Source organism: Python bivittatus, unplaced genomic scaffold (genome assembly GCF_059951505.1).
Source record: "Python bivittatus isolate LINGU-HERP-01145 unplaced genomic scaffold, Pbiv_v1 ctg000020_np1212, whole genome shotgun sequence".
NCBI classification, from domain to species: Eukaryota; Metazoa; Chordata; class Lepidosauria; order Squamata; family Pythonidae; genus Python; species Python bivittatus.
In genome coordinates this window covers 78235080-78254932 of record NW_028277030.1, presented here as the reverse complement: position 1 = coordinate 78254932, position 19853 = coordinate 78235080, and the positions used below count along the sequence as shown (strand labels likewise).

The window sequence follows — 19853 nt, the reverse complement described above, 5'->3', positions numbered from 1 at the left end:
GGATATTACAGCTCTTTATTACACTTGGTAAATTCTACCAAAGTGTAAAATACCAGTAAATTTAAAGTTAACTCTACATGTTTCAATACTCTGTAGGACCAGTGGAGGAGGAGATACTAATTCACAAACCTGGTAGACTTGAGAGGGAATCTCTTCCCATGCACTGATTGCTGCTTTTAAATTACCTCCCACCAGATTGCTGTACTGTAGAAATCAAGGAATATGTCGTTGTTTTCTTCTCCACAACTAGCATCAGATTCAGAGAGGAATTGACATCAGTGGATTAGCACAGGAAGAGAAGACAAAACTCTCTTCCTCCATTCACCCCCAATCCAAAATTCATGATCCTGCACCTTTTTTATTCCAACGTGGGAGAAAAAACGACAGGCTTTGTCTTTGAATTTGACTAATGATGGGCTCTATTTTACAGGATATTTGTCAGATACTCAAAATTTCTGTTAAGGTTTTTAAGGACAAGTTCACCTTATTCTAAAATGTTATTCTCTAATCAAATTATGAGCTATAGAGGTTCTTTTTTTACATTCCTGACAGCTGGCTTTATGATAAACTATTATATGCAAAGTTTATAATAATATTTACTTATAACTTCTCCCAAAAAGATTGGATGCCACCCAAGGTACCATTTCATGTTCTCATTAAATATGTATAGATAAAAAGGTTATTTTAGAATGATGTGGTATACGCCCAAGATTTCCTCAAAAATCTTCATGGTGGATGAAAAATATGTTTTCAGGTTTCTTTCTTTTAGTGGCCAATAGGTTAACTACTACTTCAGCTTTCCCCATAGTTGTAATGGATGACAACAAATGTCATTCTCAGACAATATCACCAATGGCTAAGGTGTTTGAGAAAGATGGGAAGATACCAGATTGAAGGAAACCTAGCTATGCACTACTGCTTTTCAGTTAATGGGGAGGTTTATAATGTGAATAAGTTCTTTGCATGCTCAAACTGAGAAAAGGGGAGAAAAAAGGGAAATAGGATATTTTGGCTTCAAATTAATCTTAATTAAATTCATTAAAATAAATAGGATGATTTGAGGTTGTCTAAAAAAGATGGAATGGCATCATTCATTTCTTACGTTGATTGGTAGATGACTGCTTGTCCTGCCTGTGGGATCTCCATGTTGTATTAAGTTATATGTGAGAGAAGTAAATAATAGTAAATCCTGTACATATTTATCCAGAAAACCCTGGTTTATGTGTATATCCAGATCATCTAGGGCCCAACACAGGACAGTAATCACACACCTGATCTGGTTTTCTTGTTGGAGCGGTGGCAGTGTGATCTGCAATTGGGGGAGCTCTCTGCGGGTCACTTGTCATGATCAGATCACACCCTAATAACCATGGGAGTTTCTGGCGCTACCCCCCCCCCCCCATGGCAGGGCGACAGGACCTATTTGATTGGTCCACCCCCGTCACTGATGGACCTGGATGGATTCCAAAGGGAGCTGGGGATTGTTCCTGATGGTTTTCTGCATGGTACAACAGAGGCCTTCATCATCACCTGGTATAAGAGGGGAGCAGAGGCCTTGGATAGGATGTTGCCTATGTGGCCTCTGTCTTTTCGTGGATCCCATCACTCTCCATGGTTTATAGAAGAGTTGAGGGAGATGAAGCAGATTAAAAGAGCACTGCAGGAGGTCAACCAAGAATGAACTTGACTGAACACAGAGCCACTATTAATGCCTACCTTGTGGCATTAGTACGTCTCCGCCCCTATTGCATTCAGGGATAGCCACCTGGGCTGCATGGAAAATTTTGCAGAGCATCTGTCAGACAAAATTGCTTGGATTCATTCCAAGTTAGATGCTGGCCTTGGTATAAGTCCTGTGGAGGTGTCTGGGATACAGTCTAGCCATGTTATCTGGGATGAGTTTGAACCTGTTGGACCTGAGGAAGTAGACAGGGTCCTAATGAGTGTGAGCTTGGCCATCTGCTGATTAGACCCATCCCCATCCTGGCTGGCAAAGGCTTCTCAGGAGGTTACATGTGGTTGGGTTTTAGCAAAGGTAGACTCCTCTTTGAGAGAGAGGTGGTTCCTCTGTCCCTTAAAGAGGTGTTGATCTGCTCCCTTCTCAGGAAGCCATCACTACACCCAACCACACTGGACATTTTTTGTCCTGTATCCAACCTTCCATTTTTAAGGAAGCTTCAGCTTCAGCAACTTCAGAGGATCCTGAATGAAATGGATTATTTGGACCCCTTTCAGTTGGATTTCAGGCCTGGGTATGAGATTGAAATTGCATTGTTCAAGCTTTTAGATGATCTCTGGTGAGAGTGGGATGGGGTAGTGCAGCCATCCTTGCTGTACTTGATCTCACATTAGCCTTTGATGTCATCAACCATGGTATCCTGGACCAGCTACAAGGGTTGGGGATGGGTGGCATTGTATTGTGCTGATTCTCCTTCCTTCATGTCTGGTTCCAGTCGGTGTTGATTGGGAGCAAGAGGTGCGGTTTCACAGGGTTCAGTACTTTCTCCAGTCCTGTTTAATATCTACATGTTGGGTGAAGCCATCTGTAGTCATGGGGTGAGGTATCATCACTTTCTTGCAATGCTACAAAAGCCCCTGCACTGCAGCAGCCAGTGAAGGGGATATAGGAACAGACTGTTGGATAACAGTAAATTATAGAAAGTCTGCTTTTATGTCCATGAAGTCCTACTGACTCAGATTTCATGAAAAAACAAAGAAGTGGGGAAAAACATGTACACCCATTTGAAAAATGAAACTGGTATCTCATGATCTCATATGCCTGTGATTTTACATGTTAAATACATGTGATTTCGATTTGAATTGAATTCTCTTTTTATTTGTCATAGAAAGATCAACTGATGCTAAGAGATCTGAAAATTTGGATTGAACAGTTTGAAAGAGACTTGACAAGGACACAAATGATGGAAGCAAGCTTGCAAGAGAAATACCAGGTATTTCTGATTTTCTAGTTCCAGCAGAAGAACAGAATGTGATTGAGAAAGGCTATATCAGCCAAAAAGCCATGCTGACTGTAAATTAAAGGAGTGTTAGTCCAACAGATAAAGAGGGCAATGAATTGGAGAATGCTGGACTTAGATTTTGAACTGCTAGCCTTGAACCAATCTTTCTTTTCATAAAGATTCTTTCCTCTTTATTATATTGTTTTTTACTGTTTTTAGTGTTGCATGCTGCCCAGAGTCACTGTGAGGATGGGCAGTCTTATTAATTTGGTAGATAAATAAATAACACTGTATCCTTGCTCTCCAATATTTCTTGCAGTCATTCAAACATTGCAAAGTACAATATGAAGCAAAGAGGAAACAAGTTGAACGTGCAGTCCAGTCATTAAGAAAGGATGGCAAACTCTCTCTCGATCAAGCTCTGGTGAAGCAAGCCTGGGACAAAGTTACTTCTCAAGTAAGTTTAGAAGACACCTTAAACTAAATGATTGTCTTCCCACCAACTTTTACCTCTGTGCAAAGCTAAGCCAGATATTTGTGAGTGTTCATGTTAAAATATGCATTTTTAAATAAGCAAATTATTCAGAAATTGAAAAAAAGTTGCTGTACATTTTTTTCAACTCTTGGACACTTATCTTTAGTTCTAAAGAGGTGAATAAAGAAAACATCCAAAGATGGATTTTTAAAGTTAGATGATATTGCACAGACCCTGAACTAGTTTACAGGGCCTTTGTAGAAATGCATGTGTCAGAATCCTTGCAATCAATTAACTACTTTGTTTGCCAGCTTGCTTGCTTCTGTTCTGCCATTTGAAGAAGTGGGGGCGGGGGGGGGGAGTTGGGAAGACATTAGAAGCAGATGGGCTGTTATCAGAATGCAGGAACGCTCAAGGTTATACCAATGGGCGAATGTGAGGATGTCTGGAAGGCTAAGGGGGAAGCATGGGAACCAAAGGGGGTAAAAGTAACTTTTTGGGACGTGCAGGCTCAGTCTTAGCAATGCTTTGGACCTGTACACTTTTTCTCAATAAATGAACTTTTCTTTGAACCTTTATTGGTTGCAAGAGAGTTATTGGCATTGGGAGTTGAAAGTGGCAGATTGTTACAGCATGACACAAAGAGCTGTGACATTTCTAAGTTTGTTTTACTAGTCAGGAATGTCCTCTTCGCTAAGTCTGGAGAATCTTCTCCCCTCCTTTTCTCTATATACCATCTGTTGATGTGATTGTAGTCTGGATTGGTGGCTCTCTTAAGGCAAAATAATAACCCTTATTTTTGGCAAAGGTGATTGTTCCATGCATCATGCTAAAGAATATATGGTTTCTTCGATTTTGGTTTAAGTGCATTGTGTGAATCCAAGGCCTTTGGATTTGTAAATCATGATGTATAGCTGTCTTTAGGATTATTATTATCAATCTTATTTAGAAAAAATACATAAGTAAAAAGAGATACCAAACATATTAAAAAGGTAAAAGAGCAAAGTACAAATAATGATATACAGGTGGATAAGCTAAATGTCTAACATATCATAAAGACTGCTATTTTCCAGAATACGATTAATCACTTACGATATTATAAAATATATCATGTCAGTATTTAATATGGAAGCTGAAAGTCCTTCTTAAGCTTTAAACTAAAAATATCTGGTTAACACAGTATAAATCACTAAGATTATAAACTACACTAGATAAATCAAGATTAAAAATCAAAGTTTCCATGAAATTAAAAATCTAGATTCTGTATTTAAAAGACCCCAAATTTGGGGTGTGGTGCAAATCCACATATAAAATTATAATCCAAAAGTGGTTCCTGATTAGAATTGAATCCTGCATCAGATTAACTTTTTAAATACAAAGTTATTTTGGACAACAAAGCATATTCCCATAATTTAATTAATCATTCTTCCAAAGAAGGAATCAAGCAACCTTTCCAGTAGGTAACATATAAAATCCTTGCAGCTGTTAACACAAAAAGAGCTAGTTTGGTATATTTTGGAGGGATATCTCAGATTGGAATGAGATTTCAATTGTCAAATTTTTTCTATTCTACTATGAATCATTTTCCAGAATTGTTGGACTATACAGCAGTGTCACCACACATGGATGGATTATCTAACCTGTTCATTACCTATCCAGTATTTGTTAGAAAAGGAGTTGTCCATTTTAGCAATTGAAACTGGGTTATACACCAATGGTAAAAATAACAATTTTCTCTAAATATAATCATCACAATCAATTAATATTCTTCTTCCATTGAAATTCCATCTTTGCATCTTTATTGCTATATTCAAATTTTGCATCAATTTGAACATATAATATTTAACTTGTGTGGATTCTGAGTCATATTTTGCTATTACTTTATAAATTAAACCCAACAGATGTTTGTCAATACATGTTATAAGATTTTCAAATTCAGTCAAAATTTCTTAGTATTCCCCTTTGTTTCTGCAATTCTTTTGATGCTGTACTACATATTTGGGGAACAAAATAAAGCTTGGAAGTGGAATACCAATCCTCCTAATGTTCCTATTTTCCAGCTTTTTGAATGGCACTTGTATCTTGATAAATCTCTTCCTGCTCCACTGGGCCCTATTGCAGCCTGGCTATGTAGGGCTGAGACATCTCTTAGAGAAGAAATCCCTGTTCAACAAGCTCATGAGGAAACAGCAGATATGTTACATAGGAAACTTGAACAGCATAAGGTTTGTATGTTTTCAGTTCAACAATATTATCCCTAAGTTTTATTATACATATGGGAGCATGATGTTTTGGAAGCATGAGTGACTTCTGAAATGCTGTAAAGAAAGAAAGAAGGCCAAGGTATATTCACAGTAATAGAAAGAAGACTCTGTGCTGGAAAATACATGGCTTTTGCTTCCTGGTAGACTTATTGTTGCACTTTACAAAAATGTTCTTCAACTTAGCTTTCTCCTGAGCTAGGAGTACAGTTCCAGGCTATCCAGTCAGTGTGGCTAACTGTCAGGAACTGAGGGAATTGTCCTTCCAATAGCCAGGAGGGCATCTAGTAGGATAAGGCAACTCTCTGGCATTTGTAGAAGGAAGCCAAAAGTGGGAAGTATCTGCTCTAGTCTTGAAATCAAACGTATTTCCCCACCCACCCCCAATAAAAGGAGAGAAAGAAATACAATTATGTAATTTTGCCCTGTTGTTTTTATTAGGGACTTACTTCAAAATGACATTCTATAGAATTGTGCTGTTGATCAGGTTTTTCTTTTGAACAACTCAATATGTATCTCAGTTCAATTTGAGCCAACACATTATTTTTATTTTAAAATTATGCAGCTCATTTGTTTAAAAAGGGGACTTGAATTAATTACATTTAATATTCTTCTTATGTATTATATACAACTACCTATACACCTTTCTGTATTTATTGATATTTATTGTATTTTGTAAAAGTTATAACAAATTGGGGTATCCTATAAATTTAATAAATAAATAAATAAATAAATTTAAATAAACATGTTATTGTCTTCTAATTAGTTAAACTGAACCATTAGTCAATCTGTTTCATGATTACTTCTGTTACTGAGAAAACTTTTTTTAATTGTGTACATCTCTTAAATGAGAAGAAGACAAGATTAAGGAGGAACTGAGGAATATTTTCAATAGCTTATAAGTATTTTATTTATCTTTCATATTAATAGGTAATAATCCCTATTGGGGATAATTAAAATATAAGTAAAAGACCACTTTAGTGATGCTAATGTTACTTTGTTGAAATATATAAAATGCATCAGTGGTGGCACTTAACTTGAACTTTGGGGGCATCACACCTATGCTATTGCTGTGATTTTTGGAAGAGAGATCTGGGAAAGAGGAATGGTTGTGTGTATATATGGTAAGGTACAAAACTTTCCTGTTATTAATAATGGCTAGTGCTCTGGCTGCATACATATAGCTTATATTTTAGGACCAGGAAAAGCTCTGAAGGAATGTTTTACTTCAACAATGCTTCAAGTAAATGTTCAATAAAAATATGTATTTAAAAGAAATGCTTCAAGTGAAGCTGCTTTCCCAAACAATGTATCCCCTGCTTCTAGACAGCTTTACTTTATATCTCTGATTGCCTCCTCTGGAGGAATAGTGGACGAGCAGATGAAGTGGTACATAGTACCCTTCTTGCTGAGATTAATAGTGTCACCCCTGTTTCTCGGTGGCAAAAGCACTGTCTCGGTAGGCAAAGCCCCCCACCGAAGTAAATTAGGACCATCTCACAGTGGGATTTGATCTAATAGAAGCTTCTGTGAAGAGAATATGGGGAGGGAAGGTGATTTTTTTTTTTAATGATTTCTCCCTTTTAATCAAGTTCCTGTGCCACTCCAGCATTCCAGATTTATGAATACTTGTATGAATTGTTGATATGGCTGAATAAATTTTTGGGAAGAAATAGAGCATTGTTGCTTTGCTTTCTCGCTCATTGTGCAAGAGGTTAAAAAATAACACTTCAATCAAAGTGAAGGAAGCTTGCATTAATAATGCATTGCATGCTATCTCAACATTTGTACTTGACTAATGATTCATTTGCCCAAAGATTTGGACATGTTGACCTATACTTCATGCTATCATAGATTTTATTAGTCTTAGACAAATGATAGCACTTTTCATTGTGTGGATAGGATAGTTTTTTTAAGATAACTTTAACCTGTCTTATTCAGTATAAATACATAAAGAATGTTCTGGATTGTAACTAGAGAATTCCTTTTTTATCTTTTAACTGTATTCAGTTGGAAGTGGAGTAATAGTAGATAGCAGAACAGCAACTTAAAAAAAAAACTCCATTGGTATGGTTTATCTCAATTTAGCTTCATTACAATCATGGCAGGTGGAAAACAGAAACTTACCTATTCATACCACCTTGTTGCTAGTCTAATTAAACTAGGACTAGTAGAAAAATGTTCCTTGGCGTATTCTTATTAAAGATACTTCTTATCTGATGATTACTGGTAATTCATTTTAATAAATAGCTGTCACTAAGTACTGTTGCTTAGATACTACAGGGAAAAAAAAAAGCCTGATGTTAGGCTTATTCTGGTTTATATTTTACCGGATGCATGCTTTAGAAGCTACAGTCACTTCTGTATGGAATACAGAATTCAGCCAGCCTTATGCCATATTTCTGAGTTCACTATGCATTAAAGATGCAGTGACTCTAAAAGATCTGACTCTGGGTTTTTAAAGAGGAAATACCAATGGTGTGTGTGTGTGTGTGTGTGTGTGTGTGTGTGTGCGCTTTGTGTGCATTGTGCAATAAGTGGGGTAGAGTTCATAAACTGATAGGTATATTGATTGATTGGTGGTAGCAAGCAACATGTTTTCCAAATGCTTTAGGCAATGGCCTTATTGTTTGATTTATAATATGCCAGAATTATTGGGGCACAGCAAAATATCTCAAAAAGCATTTTTGTTCTGAAGAAGCTCAAGCTGCTATAAATGCTTTCCCTCACCCATAAGTGTGACAGCCTGAACAAACATATATTGAGTCATCAGTGCAGCTTTAAAAATTGTACTCCTTAAAATTGCCTGCTGTGAACCTTTTATTTTTCCCTTCACTCTCTTTTTAAAAAAATCCAAATTAGGACATGCTTAAAAATGTAGATGGTTACAAAAGGACATTCCAGGAGATCCGCCGAGCTCAGTCTGTCAATGGAGTCCCTATTCCGTTAGAGCAGCTTGAGGATATGGCTGAGAGGTAAGTCTGAATTCATTCTTAAATGTTGCAATGACAAAATGTTGTTCATTTCTGTTGAAATCAGTCTCTGGTTTTCAAGAGGGTTTGTAATAGCAGAGGAAACAAGTACTGTTATTATCTTTCCTGATCATTGAAATGATTGAAAAAATACTTGAAAGTAAATAAGCTATAGATTTTGAAAATGCAATAAAGCTGTTTGTTTTGTTGCTACCTAGCAGAAGATGAAATATTATGTAACAACATCATGGGAATGTTTATGGGGGAGGAGAGAAAGGGATCTCTGGTTAATAAAAATATTTTGGTTTGTAATTCTTATCAGTATCTTTACTAGAAAACAAGCTCTATATAATATATTTCTTTCTGTGTAAACATGTTTAGAACTGAACAGTGAGTCATACGTTTCTTCACTTTATAAACATAGTCACTAGTTTGGTTTGGCTATTAATAAGCAGCCTATAGAATAAGGAAAATTCAGCATTTAATATGTTTTCATGGTTTGCAGAATGAAAATGTAATTTTCTGTTCATTGAATGTTTCTGTGTTTAACTATGAGGTGATTCATGTCTAGGTTTAATTTTGTTGCCTCTTCATCTGATCTCCATCTGCTGAAAATGGAGTTCTTGGAACTGAAGTACCGCTTGCTGTCACTCTTGGTCCTGGCCGAATCAAAATTAAAGTTATGGATTATCAAATATGGAAGAAGAGATTCTGTTGAGCTGCTTCTTCAGAATTATATGGCAAGTTTACCATGGTTTATGAATGTGCAATTTTAAGAAAAAAAGAACACAAACAGTTAATATGATAGCATAGTGTTATTTTTCCCAATCATGCTCCTGGATTGATATATTTTAAACAGAACAGAACTGCAAGGAGATAGGTGGGCATGAAGCTTCCCACATCATGTGAGTCAAAGCACAGACTGTCATTTTTTTTATCATGTAGGCGAGGCATGCTATATCAAGCACATTGCAGATGGATCACGTTCCCTAGAATTGAGCTGATCATTCAGCAACGATGTTTAAGAGTGTGTGTGTGTGTGTGTGTGTGTTCAGCATTTATCAGGATTTTGCTTAACCCTGAGGGTTTGACTCATTCTTTTGGGGATTGGGACTCCAGCTTGGTCATAAATACTTGTTTTACATACAGAAGGTCCCTCTTCATTCCTTGACATCATCTAATGGAGCTGGAAAAAGCTCTTTTTTAAAAAACTAATCAGCTGGTGTCAACCAGCACAGAAGGTATTTCATTAGATGAACCAATGATCTAACTTTGCAGAAGACAGTGTTACATGTCAGATATGCCTAAACTTTCAATATGGCAACTGCTCCATATGTTGAATGACATTCATCGTAAGTTAGGCAAGTTAGGTGACATTAATTTAGTTAGGTGACGTTAATTAAATGATTTAACTTCCACTGATTTTGATGAGAGCTTACTTGAACTAACATGAACTGAAAACCTTTAGAGGCTTACTTTACTCATTTAGGCTTACTTGGGATCTATTTTTCAGTAGTTGCACATTTAACAGGATTGCCCTGTTTTAAATGGCTTCAGTCCATTCAGTTGCCCTGTTAAATGGACTGAAGCCATTTAAATGTGCAATTAGTTATTTGCTGCTTTGTATGAGTAGAAATAGTACAACATTGCTACTGTATATAAATTTCCTCTGTCCCAACTTATTGGCATATATAAAGCAATATGTAATGTAATTCCAAAAATCATAGTTTGGTAGGGCCAACCAAGGCAGCATAAAAGAGTGTGCAACCTTTTAAGTTCTCCAGAACACTTTATTAGACAAAATATAATTGTAACAATGGGAAGAAGGAAGAAAATCCAGAAATCTAATAAAACAAAGAAATATTGCACTCATACTACACATACAGAGAAATTAGAAAGATTATTCTTCAGAGTTGCATGATTAATAATCAAGAGATCTCATACATTTGCAACTTGGCCTTTTTAAATAAATTTGAAAAAATAGCTTGCTGGAACTTTATTGCTTGTGTCATTCTATATTCTTGTGTCATTCTCCTGTTAATCATAGTAGTATATTAAACTTTCCATTTTTGCTTCCTATGATTTGCTCATACATATTTTCACTAATATTTTGGCCTTTTAATTTTGGGGTATTTTAATGCAAAATTCTAACCACTGCATATTTTTAAAGAATTGTCTGACATAAGTAGGTGACATATCTGCAGTACCATGGTGAATAATAATATAAATTATTTAAATATCTTTGATTACTAAAGTTTATGTTTTTCCAAATCAGTTAGGGTTAATCTGTTACCAAGCAGAACCATGTCTGTTCAAAGAAATGAATGGTTAAGGACTCCATAAATCTTATTCTGGCCACGAAGTATGCATTGTTGTATCGCAGCCTACAATTTGCTTTGAAGATTTTGCCAAGCACATTCAAGGGAAAAGATTAATTTTATTTCCTTATTGTTGCAACTGGTTTAGATCTTGAAAAGTACTACAGATTTATTTAAAAGTGATATTTATTTTAAAGTTGATCTGTGTTAGTATGATTAAATGGTGCACAAAGAAAGCATAAAACCTTTTTTTTCGGTTAAGTTCCCTCCCTCCCATGGTCTTACATACAAACTACATATTATATGAATCAGACTGCATGCTACTAACAATCTTCTTTCTTTGCTAGATGAACTATTGGGGAGGGGCAGCATTTGGAGTCTGTATGCTTTGGGAAAGAAAAGGAGCTAAGATACATGCTCATTTGCTTTGATTTAGTATCTGTGTGAGGGTTTAAGAAAAAAAGAAAGGATTACTGAGTGACATTATATGAGAGGACAATGTCATTGCCATTCTTCAGTACAATAAGCTTGCTAGCATATACATCCATTCCTCATTTACCAGCTACTTTGGTTAGCGACCATTCGCAAATACAATGGTAAAAAAAAATATTTTCCAAACAATACCCACATTTATGACCAAATTTTGTGTGCCTGACAACAAAAGCCTTCAGTGTGATTAAGGTTTGGTCAGTTTCAGGCAGCAGCAGGAGTGGGTGGGAAGGTTTTAACCAACTAATTTAAAGTCACAGAGCTGACCTTGTTAACTTGTGGTTAGGACTTTTTAAGGAACTGCACTGTGGAGAAAAGCAGCTCAGGAGGAGATAGCTTGTTTAAGCAATTCCTCCACCCTGCAAGGGGACAAAAAAAGGGGGAAAATGGGTCAGGCACAGGACATTGTATGTGATAACTGTATCTGAATGAGACATAGCAACCAGTGATCTTCACAACATCTGTCTTCTCTCTCTCTCACATATTCACTTAGCAACCATTTTGTTTAACAACCCAATCATTGGAATGGAATGCAGTCACTAAACGAGGAGAGGTTGTACTAATTGCACTGGTTCAATCGAACTAGAATAAGTGACTGATCATTTTATAGGGTTGTAGATATGTTATCCCCCCCCCTTTATTATTTTATTTTCTCTGATTTTCTGGCTTCATAGCAACTTTTGGTTTGATTTTCTATCTGTATCAGTCTGGCAATCTTCCCTTCTGTGGGGGTCTATATCCTGGGTCAATTTATAATGTTAATGCCATACTACAGGTACGTACAATAGATAATAAGGCCAAATGACTGTTGCATTAGCTACTATAACTTCTACTAAATATACTTATATCTTAAAAAAACAAGCATCAGAAAACAGAATCATACTTTTTGGTGCCTTGTTTGTAAGGCCTAGGGACTCACCAGGAGAATGAAGTATGTTCTTAACCATTTCTGTTTAAAAGAGCTGGGCTGAAAAAATCCAGATGACTAAAGGTTAATGAAGACATACAGGCAACTCCTATTGTTTACTCCCATCTAGATTTTTGTAGCCCAGACTTGGGAGTCTTAGCAATAAGACATAAATTTTACTTAACTTTTGTTGTAGTGTGCCTGTAGAGAAAATTGTTTAGTAATAGGAGACATAATTTGCATGTAGAAAGTCTCAGGTTCATTCTTTAGGTTTCTCTATCTGGTATCCCGGGTGGCTGCTGACATCTTCACTGACCTTCATGAGCAAAATTGACCACTGGTCTGATTCTGTGTAGGCTGCCCTGTGGATGATAATGATTTTGTCCTTGAGTCAGTCTTGAATCTTGGTGACTACATGGACAAGTCTCTGCAGTTTTCTAGGCAGCTTCTTCCTAGGGCTGAGAAAAAATGACCTGGCCCAGTTCATTTCTGTATCCAAAGCAGGTCTCCATGCTCCCAGTCCAATGCCTAGATCACTAGACCAAACTGGATCTCATAGATTAATTTATTTCACTGTAATTCCACATCATCCTTAGTTACTTTTTTTTATAATTAATATGAATATGGTGTCAACAGGGTTAACATCAGAGGCGTTTTTGCATATTTTTTCCAAGATACAAGGTGAAAGATAAAACTAAAAAAAGAAGTTTAATATATATAGTAAAGTAAAAAAAAAAAAAGCTATGGAAGATGAACCTTTAAAAAAAGCTTAATGGATATAATAAACTTTTTAATAATCTATTTTCTTATAAGCTGTATTGTAGATATAATTTTTCTTCTCCTTTTTCAGACTGTTATAGAAAACAACAAATTTTTTGAACAGTATGAAGTTACATACCAGATCTTGAAAAAAGCAGCTGAGATGTATGCCAGTGCTAATGGGTCACGTAAGTAGAAGTGTTTTTGTTCAGCATTATTCTTATTGTTAGATCAAGTTGAGCTGTTGCTAAGCAATTTGGAAAATGAAAAAATTGGAGTCCATGTGTGTGAGAGCAGAGGACATGAATAACTAGATGAAGACATTTCAGAGCAATAATCCTTTCCTAACCTGGTAAACATTTTCCAGCATGTTCTTTTTTTATGGAGATGGAATTTATAATCATGCTAGGGGACATACTTGAATGTCATATTGATAACCCAATTATGCAATTTTTTAAAGATTTTATGCAGCTTTTTACTATGCATATCTACATTGATTTCAGTGTTGATCTACTTTCCAAATTGAAACTGTACTCTGCTTCCTGTCTTCCTATTTGTTCAGCTGCAACCAACTTTTTAGGGTCATGAAGGCCATGCCCTTCGTCCTATCTCTGCAGTGAGACCAGAAAGTAATAATTGCGGCCACAGGTGCTGTACCTAATGCTGGGGAAGAAGTAAAAGACACTAGAGATTGGCAAAACATTTAAGAGGCTTTCTTTGCAAAGTGTATTGGCTTTACTTTGTGACGTCTTAAAGCAGTGTGTGCCCCAGAAGGCTCATCACAGCTGCTTTGATGGCTGTCCCAATTATCTCTGTAGGTTTGCTCATGCAGATAACACCTCCATTTGGACCACAAGTGAAACAGCTGGTGTGTGAAGGCAACCAGGGAAAACATTTGGAGTAGCCATGCCAAACCTTCTGGAGAATGCAGCTGTTTTATCTCCTTGAACTTTTCCCATGGCAATACACCTTGCAAAGTGGCTCTTTGATGTCTTTGCAGAGCCCTATAGGAATTCCCAATATGATGCACAGTGCAGCCAGGTACTAATGACTTTATAATCTAGGAGGGATGCTTAGTCACTGTGGACTCTGTTTTCCCAACTTTGTATAGGATAGCAGTAGAGTGCTGCTATGCTTAAATGTCTATCCATATACGTCAGGGGTCCCCAAACTCTTCAGCTCATTGACCCATTCATGAAATGTCAGATTGTTCATCAATTTAGTATATGAAAATAATTTAATAAATATTACTTTAACTAATAGTACCACAAATAATAATAATAACATCAACTACTTGGATAGTCCCATCAACCCTTGGAGGTCGATATTGGCCACTTTGGAGAACCCTGGTGTATGTGTATGTATATATATGAAATGCAATTAAAGACAAAATAACATACTTTTGTTTCTTAGCCTTAAAATAACATTTAATAGTAAAGAAGGTACATTTATCAGCATTAAGTAAGACACCACTATTTAGCTTCAGTGTACTCTCACAACTGCTGTATGGTTAGGGATAATGCCAATGTTGCATTGCTTAAATAAGAGTCACTGAAATAATGTATGTGAAACTGTACTCATGTAATTATTTGTATTATGATTATAGCGTGTTTGTTATTAATATTATTTTATATTGGAATATTTCATTTGATCCAAGATTTATATTAAAGCCCCAGTACTATATTTCAGCGGAAGAAATAGAGAACATTATGAGGTTCATGAATGAGACAACAACACAGTGGAGGCACCTGTCAGTTGAAGTGAGAAGTGTCAGGAGTATGTTAGAAGAAGTCATTTCTAATTGGGATCGATACAGCAGTACAGTAGCCATTCTGCAGGCCTGGTTGGAAGATGCTGAAAAAATGTTGAATCAGCCTGAACATGCTAAAAAGGTAAGGAACATTTTGTGTATTAAGTGTTCATGTGTTGCCTTTATTATTTTGCCGTATATTTGTTAGATTTATATCCAACAGCCCTGGATACAGGTTGGACTGAGAGGCAGTAACTGTCTCAACATCACCCGGTGAGCTTCCACATCTGAAATGATGACTACCATTACTATTACTACTCTTTCTCCTTCTCCAAGCCTCAGCCTTTAGCTCAGAATTGAAAAGCAGTCTGAAAAAAACTGTCTTCATGCCTAGCTAGTGGTAGGAAATGAAGCAAACCCACTTGATAATGCCATAAATTGAAGCATTGGTGAGGTATACATAAATATGGAATGCAGAATAGTTAATATTTCCAACATCTGTAAGTTGAGAATGGCCAGCAAGTGAGAAGGGGACATACGATCTGGAGTCCATGAATTCCTCGGTCGTGTTTAAATTCAAACATCTGGATAATTTTTCCCCATGGCTTTTCAATGATGGTGTGAGGTTGGAGGCAAATAGCTTGAAATTAGGCTAGTGCATTACAATAACAAAGGATAGGTGGAAATTATCTCTCCCACTTCAAAAATAGAGGGCTCAAGCCTATTGCCCCATGTGGATGGGAGAAAAGGCACAAGAATGTGAACTTTCATAATACACTAAATAGAACTTGCATTTGATACGTAGTAGTCACCGGGATTCTTTCATAATAGCTTGATTAGTCTTTCTTACAACAGATTGACTTATCAGAGATCTGCATCCTTGAATTCCTGCACCTGCTCCTGTTGTTTGCCTAGAAAAATCTGACAGAGAGAGAGAGAGAGAGAGAGAGAGAGAGAATGTAAGAGAGAGAATAAAATATATGCAACTGAATAGCACTTTCTACAGTATCCAATAGACTGAATACCATGGTCAATAAAAAAAGCTCATGGTTAATACAGAAATCTCTGCCACGCTTATCTGATGATTCCTAACAAGGAAGGGCAAGAGGCAGCTTAATATTAAGCCACCTAGCTCAAACCCAGCCAGAGTAGATGGATGGACACCATTGTCACTAACATACATGAGAACCAATAAAGTTGCATTCTTGCCATCCATTCTCAATATATGTTGTCTATCAAAATTAGACCCAGTTTCTTTGTTTCTTCGAGATATTGTTCTTAGAAGGATTTCCTGCTTATTTGCACCTAAGATTTATATATGTGTGCATATTTTATATCAAATACAATAATTAAGATAAGTAATTTAAGGAGCTTATATTATTTTAAAGTTATGTTACATTGCAATGTTGTATTCTTATGGAAGTTTATTGCTGTCTACTGCTTGAATATGTTCATATGACAAGGTGTATATCAATATTTTGGATAAATAAATAACTGAAATAAAAACAAGGTTATGACTGGGTGCCCTAAATTTATATTTTGATTTGATTTGATTTGAACTTTCCTCTTTATTTTGGTGGTTGTAATAACTTCCTGAGAAATGTTTAGCATAAAAGAATAGGATGATCATTGCATGCTGAGTATAAAAGGAAATTGGGGGGAAATTGAACATTCATATAATTATGATTTACAACATTTTCAGCAATACTAGTTATGTTCTTCCTAGGATTTTTTCCGGCATTTACCACAATGGATTCAGCAACATACTGCAATGAATGATGCTGGTAATTTTCTGATTGAAACATGTGATGAGACTGTTTCCAGAGATTTAAAACAACAATTGCTCTTGCTGAATGGACGCTGGAGAGAATTGTTTATGCAAGTTAAACAAGTATGTCCTTGGAGGCTTTCCCTCCATTAATGCACAGTATTGTGTTAATAAGTAATTCAGTTTTTCAATTTAGATAAAGATTTGTATATCACTCATTCTATTTCTAGTGCTGAAACAAAAACACATTATTTCTTAAGAGAATCTATAGAATTATCCTGAATGAAATGTAAACTTTTGTCCATTGTGTGCTTAATGTTCTGTTGACCCTTCCTTATCTCTACATTGTCTGGTCTGTTTTCTGTGCTTTCACAGTATGCTCGGGCTGATGAATTAGACAGAATAAAGAAGGAATACTTGGATGGTGTGGCTGCTCTGTCTGCTTTCATTGACGAAGCAAAGAGGAAAATCCACGTACCTTTAGAAGTGTCATTTCTAAATGTAAAGCTGTTTGTCCAAGAAATGGAGGCAAGTTCATTAGAAGCTGAGCTTTATTTCTTTATAGTACTGCTGTAGACTTTTGTTCTGCTTTTTGGGGTAAGAACATTTTGAAGGATTTTGGGAGATATGCAGTACTTATAGTTCTCTTAACTGCTATGCCGCTTTCCTGCTGTGACTCTAAGATACTTTGTTCCTTGTAAATCATATGCCTCTCCTTGTGCTTTGATCTCCCTTAAATGTTAAACAAAAATTTTCAGTGTGAACTATTTAAATGGAATTGTTACCTCTTTCCAACACATTATTTTCAACACTGTTTCTTCTTTTGAACACATTTTAGAAGCATAGAAATGAATCTCTAATGAATGTTCTAATGAAGTAATTTCACAAAAATGTTGCACTAAAAAACTGTTCAAAGTTCAGATGCATCAGATTATGCTCCTTAAACGGTTGTGGTATGTTGCATATAATATGAGATGCCATTAATTAATGCAACTAAAGGAAAGGATGTTCATTCATAAGGCTTGGTCTTCTCTTCTACAACTAATAGGAGACTGAGCTCCATTTTTTAAAAGCTTTGTATTTTTACACATAGTTATTTGGAACAAAAATATTACAGGATATTAAACAAAAAGCACTCATTATGGAATCCCAGTACAAGATGATCACAAGGACAGCACAAGTGGTTACCAAGGAAATTCCACAAGAAGAAGTCAATGAAATGCTTGCAAGAATGTCAAGAATCAAGGGACAGCTCAGCAAGGTAGTTGCTATTCAAGTAATTTCATAAAGCTACCCCAGTCTCTAGTGAGGGAGATAAGGCTGGGATTGATGTATGTTTCTTCACTGTCTTTAATTATTCTGTCATCCCCAGTCCCTTTAGGACTAGCCCAGAAACTTTCAGTATGTTCCAACTGCTTCCATCTAATAGTACCTTCCTTAAACTTATTTCATGTTCTCATCAGATGTGTTTGCCATCTGCCCATCTTTGACCCCACCTACCCCTTGGCTAGCTTATAACTAAAGTAAATGCAGAACATTGTATGTATCTTTTCTATCACATTTTTTTATAATTATTTTTTGCGTTGTACCTGTTCATACAAAGCCCAGGCTTAGAATAAGAGAACAAAAAGAAATAGAGGAAATGACAGTGCTACTTCTTTATCAAGGTCTCTGTGTTTTACGGACATGGGTTATGCACGAGGGCACAGTCTTGTTCAGAATTTTCTTGAGCTTAGATAATTGTTGGTGGGTGAATAATATGCATGGAGTTGATTTTCATTTCATTTTTTACTGCCATAGCATTATCATGTTCAGCCTTAAGTTGATTGTCAATCTATTTTATCAAAATTATTTTTCTCCTTTTTGTTTTCTTATTTTATTTAATCTTCTCTCAAAACTCCTTAGAGTTTTCCAAAGCCCTCCTCTTGTAGGCATCTGGCATTTGGCCTTAAGATCTATGGGCTCTATTTCACAAATGCCAGCATGGCAGGAGCAAACCCTGACCCTTACCTCTTCAAGATGGGCATAAACTGCATCTTAGTGAAGGTCACATAGAAGACTCTTCCAAGCATTTTGGCATTTACTAAATAGTTTCACATAGTGTTGTACTAGTTTGCAAGTTACACTCTGGGAGCAGCCTTTAGGGACAACAGATCCTGAAACTATTGCAGACATCTCATCTTCCTTCAAGCCTCCCATTATGCCTCCAAAACTGTTTTACTGCTCCCTTGTCTCTTTGTGAGCTTGAGGAAATTCTCCATCTCCCACAGAGGATCCTTATATCTTTGCTGTGCTGTTAACAGCACCAAAGAAATTAATAATTCTATATCTTCTAAGTGGCATGCCACAGCAAATTCTATCCAGGGCAAAATGAAAGAGAGGGATAAAGAACCTGTTGCTTCTCTGGTTCCAGCTTCAATAGCTTCAACAAAGGCCTTCTCCAACTCTACTTTATAAGGTCACTCCAGATGACTAAACCCTTCTCCAGGTAAAAAGCTTGATACCCATCTATGTGAATCACAGAGACCATGACAAGAAGAACTGGATATTTTCCTGTACTGCGGTACTTTTTGTAGTTATCTGTAAATTCACACAACCCAACCTCCTATTGTACTTGGTCTCAGTTGACCATGCTATAACTTCATATCTACTGGGCCAGTCTTAGGAGCTGAAGGAGTTCAGCTGGAGCTGTGCATAGTCATGTGGTATTTGTAGAGGATGTGGCTCCTCTACAAGAATTTCCTAAGCTCTAGACAGCTCCAGATGGGACTTTGCATGAGCCATGGCCCTTGTATGAATTCACAGATGAACACAGATGAAGAACTGCAATTATAGATAATGAACCAGATATTGTTGGCAAAATAAAAGGGAACATAAAGAGGACTAGAATAAGAAAAAGAGGAAATTGAGTGTGAATGATACATAAAACAAGGCTGCAAGCCTTGGACTGAAAAAAGCATATTGCGCAAATACTTTCTATTCATGCTCTACGGCCAGTCACTCTCCCCACAAAAGCAAATTTGTGGAGATGCACAAAGAAGGGAGGAGTTCATTTTGCTAGTGATGAATCCAGCAGATCACTACTGGATATCAGAAAATAAACTTTTTACTTATGCAAATATGCCAATGAATACTAGCTATACAGGTAGTCCTCATTTAGCTACTACCTCATTGAGTGACCATTCGTAGTTATG

At 36.4% G+C, this 19853-nt stretch overlaps 1 protein-coding gene across 1 annotated transcript in view; it reads left to right on the top strand.

Moving 5' to 3' along the window:
• The first annotated feature begins 3279 nt into the window (after positions 1–3279).
• The window catches only part of SYNE1 (spectrin repeat containing nuclear envelope protein 1), a 246712-nt gene continuing 230138 nt past the window's right edge, over positions 3280–19853 (top strand). The window contains exons 1-9 of the mRNA XM_088142170.1: positions 3280–3417; positions 5496–5660; positions 8559–8671; positions 9240–9408; positions 13233–13329; positions 14831–15033; positions 16618–16782; positions 17035–17187; positions 17777–17920. Coding sequence (XP_087998296.1) covers positions 5631–5660; positions 8559–8671; positions 9240–9408; positions 13233–13329; positions 14831–15033; positions 16618–16782; positions 17035–17187; positions 17777–17920 — 1074 coding nt within the window. The 5' untranslated portion in view covers positions 3280–3417; positions 5496–5630. The remainder of the gene's footprint in view (positions 3418–5495; positions 5661–8558; positions 8672–9239; positions 9409–13232; positions 13330–14830; positions 15034–16617; positions 16783–17034; positions 17188–17776; positions 17921–19853) is intronic.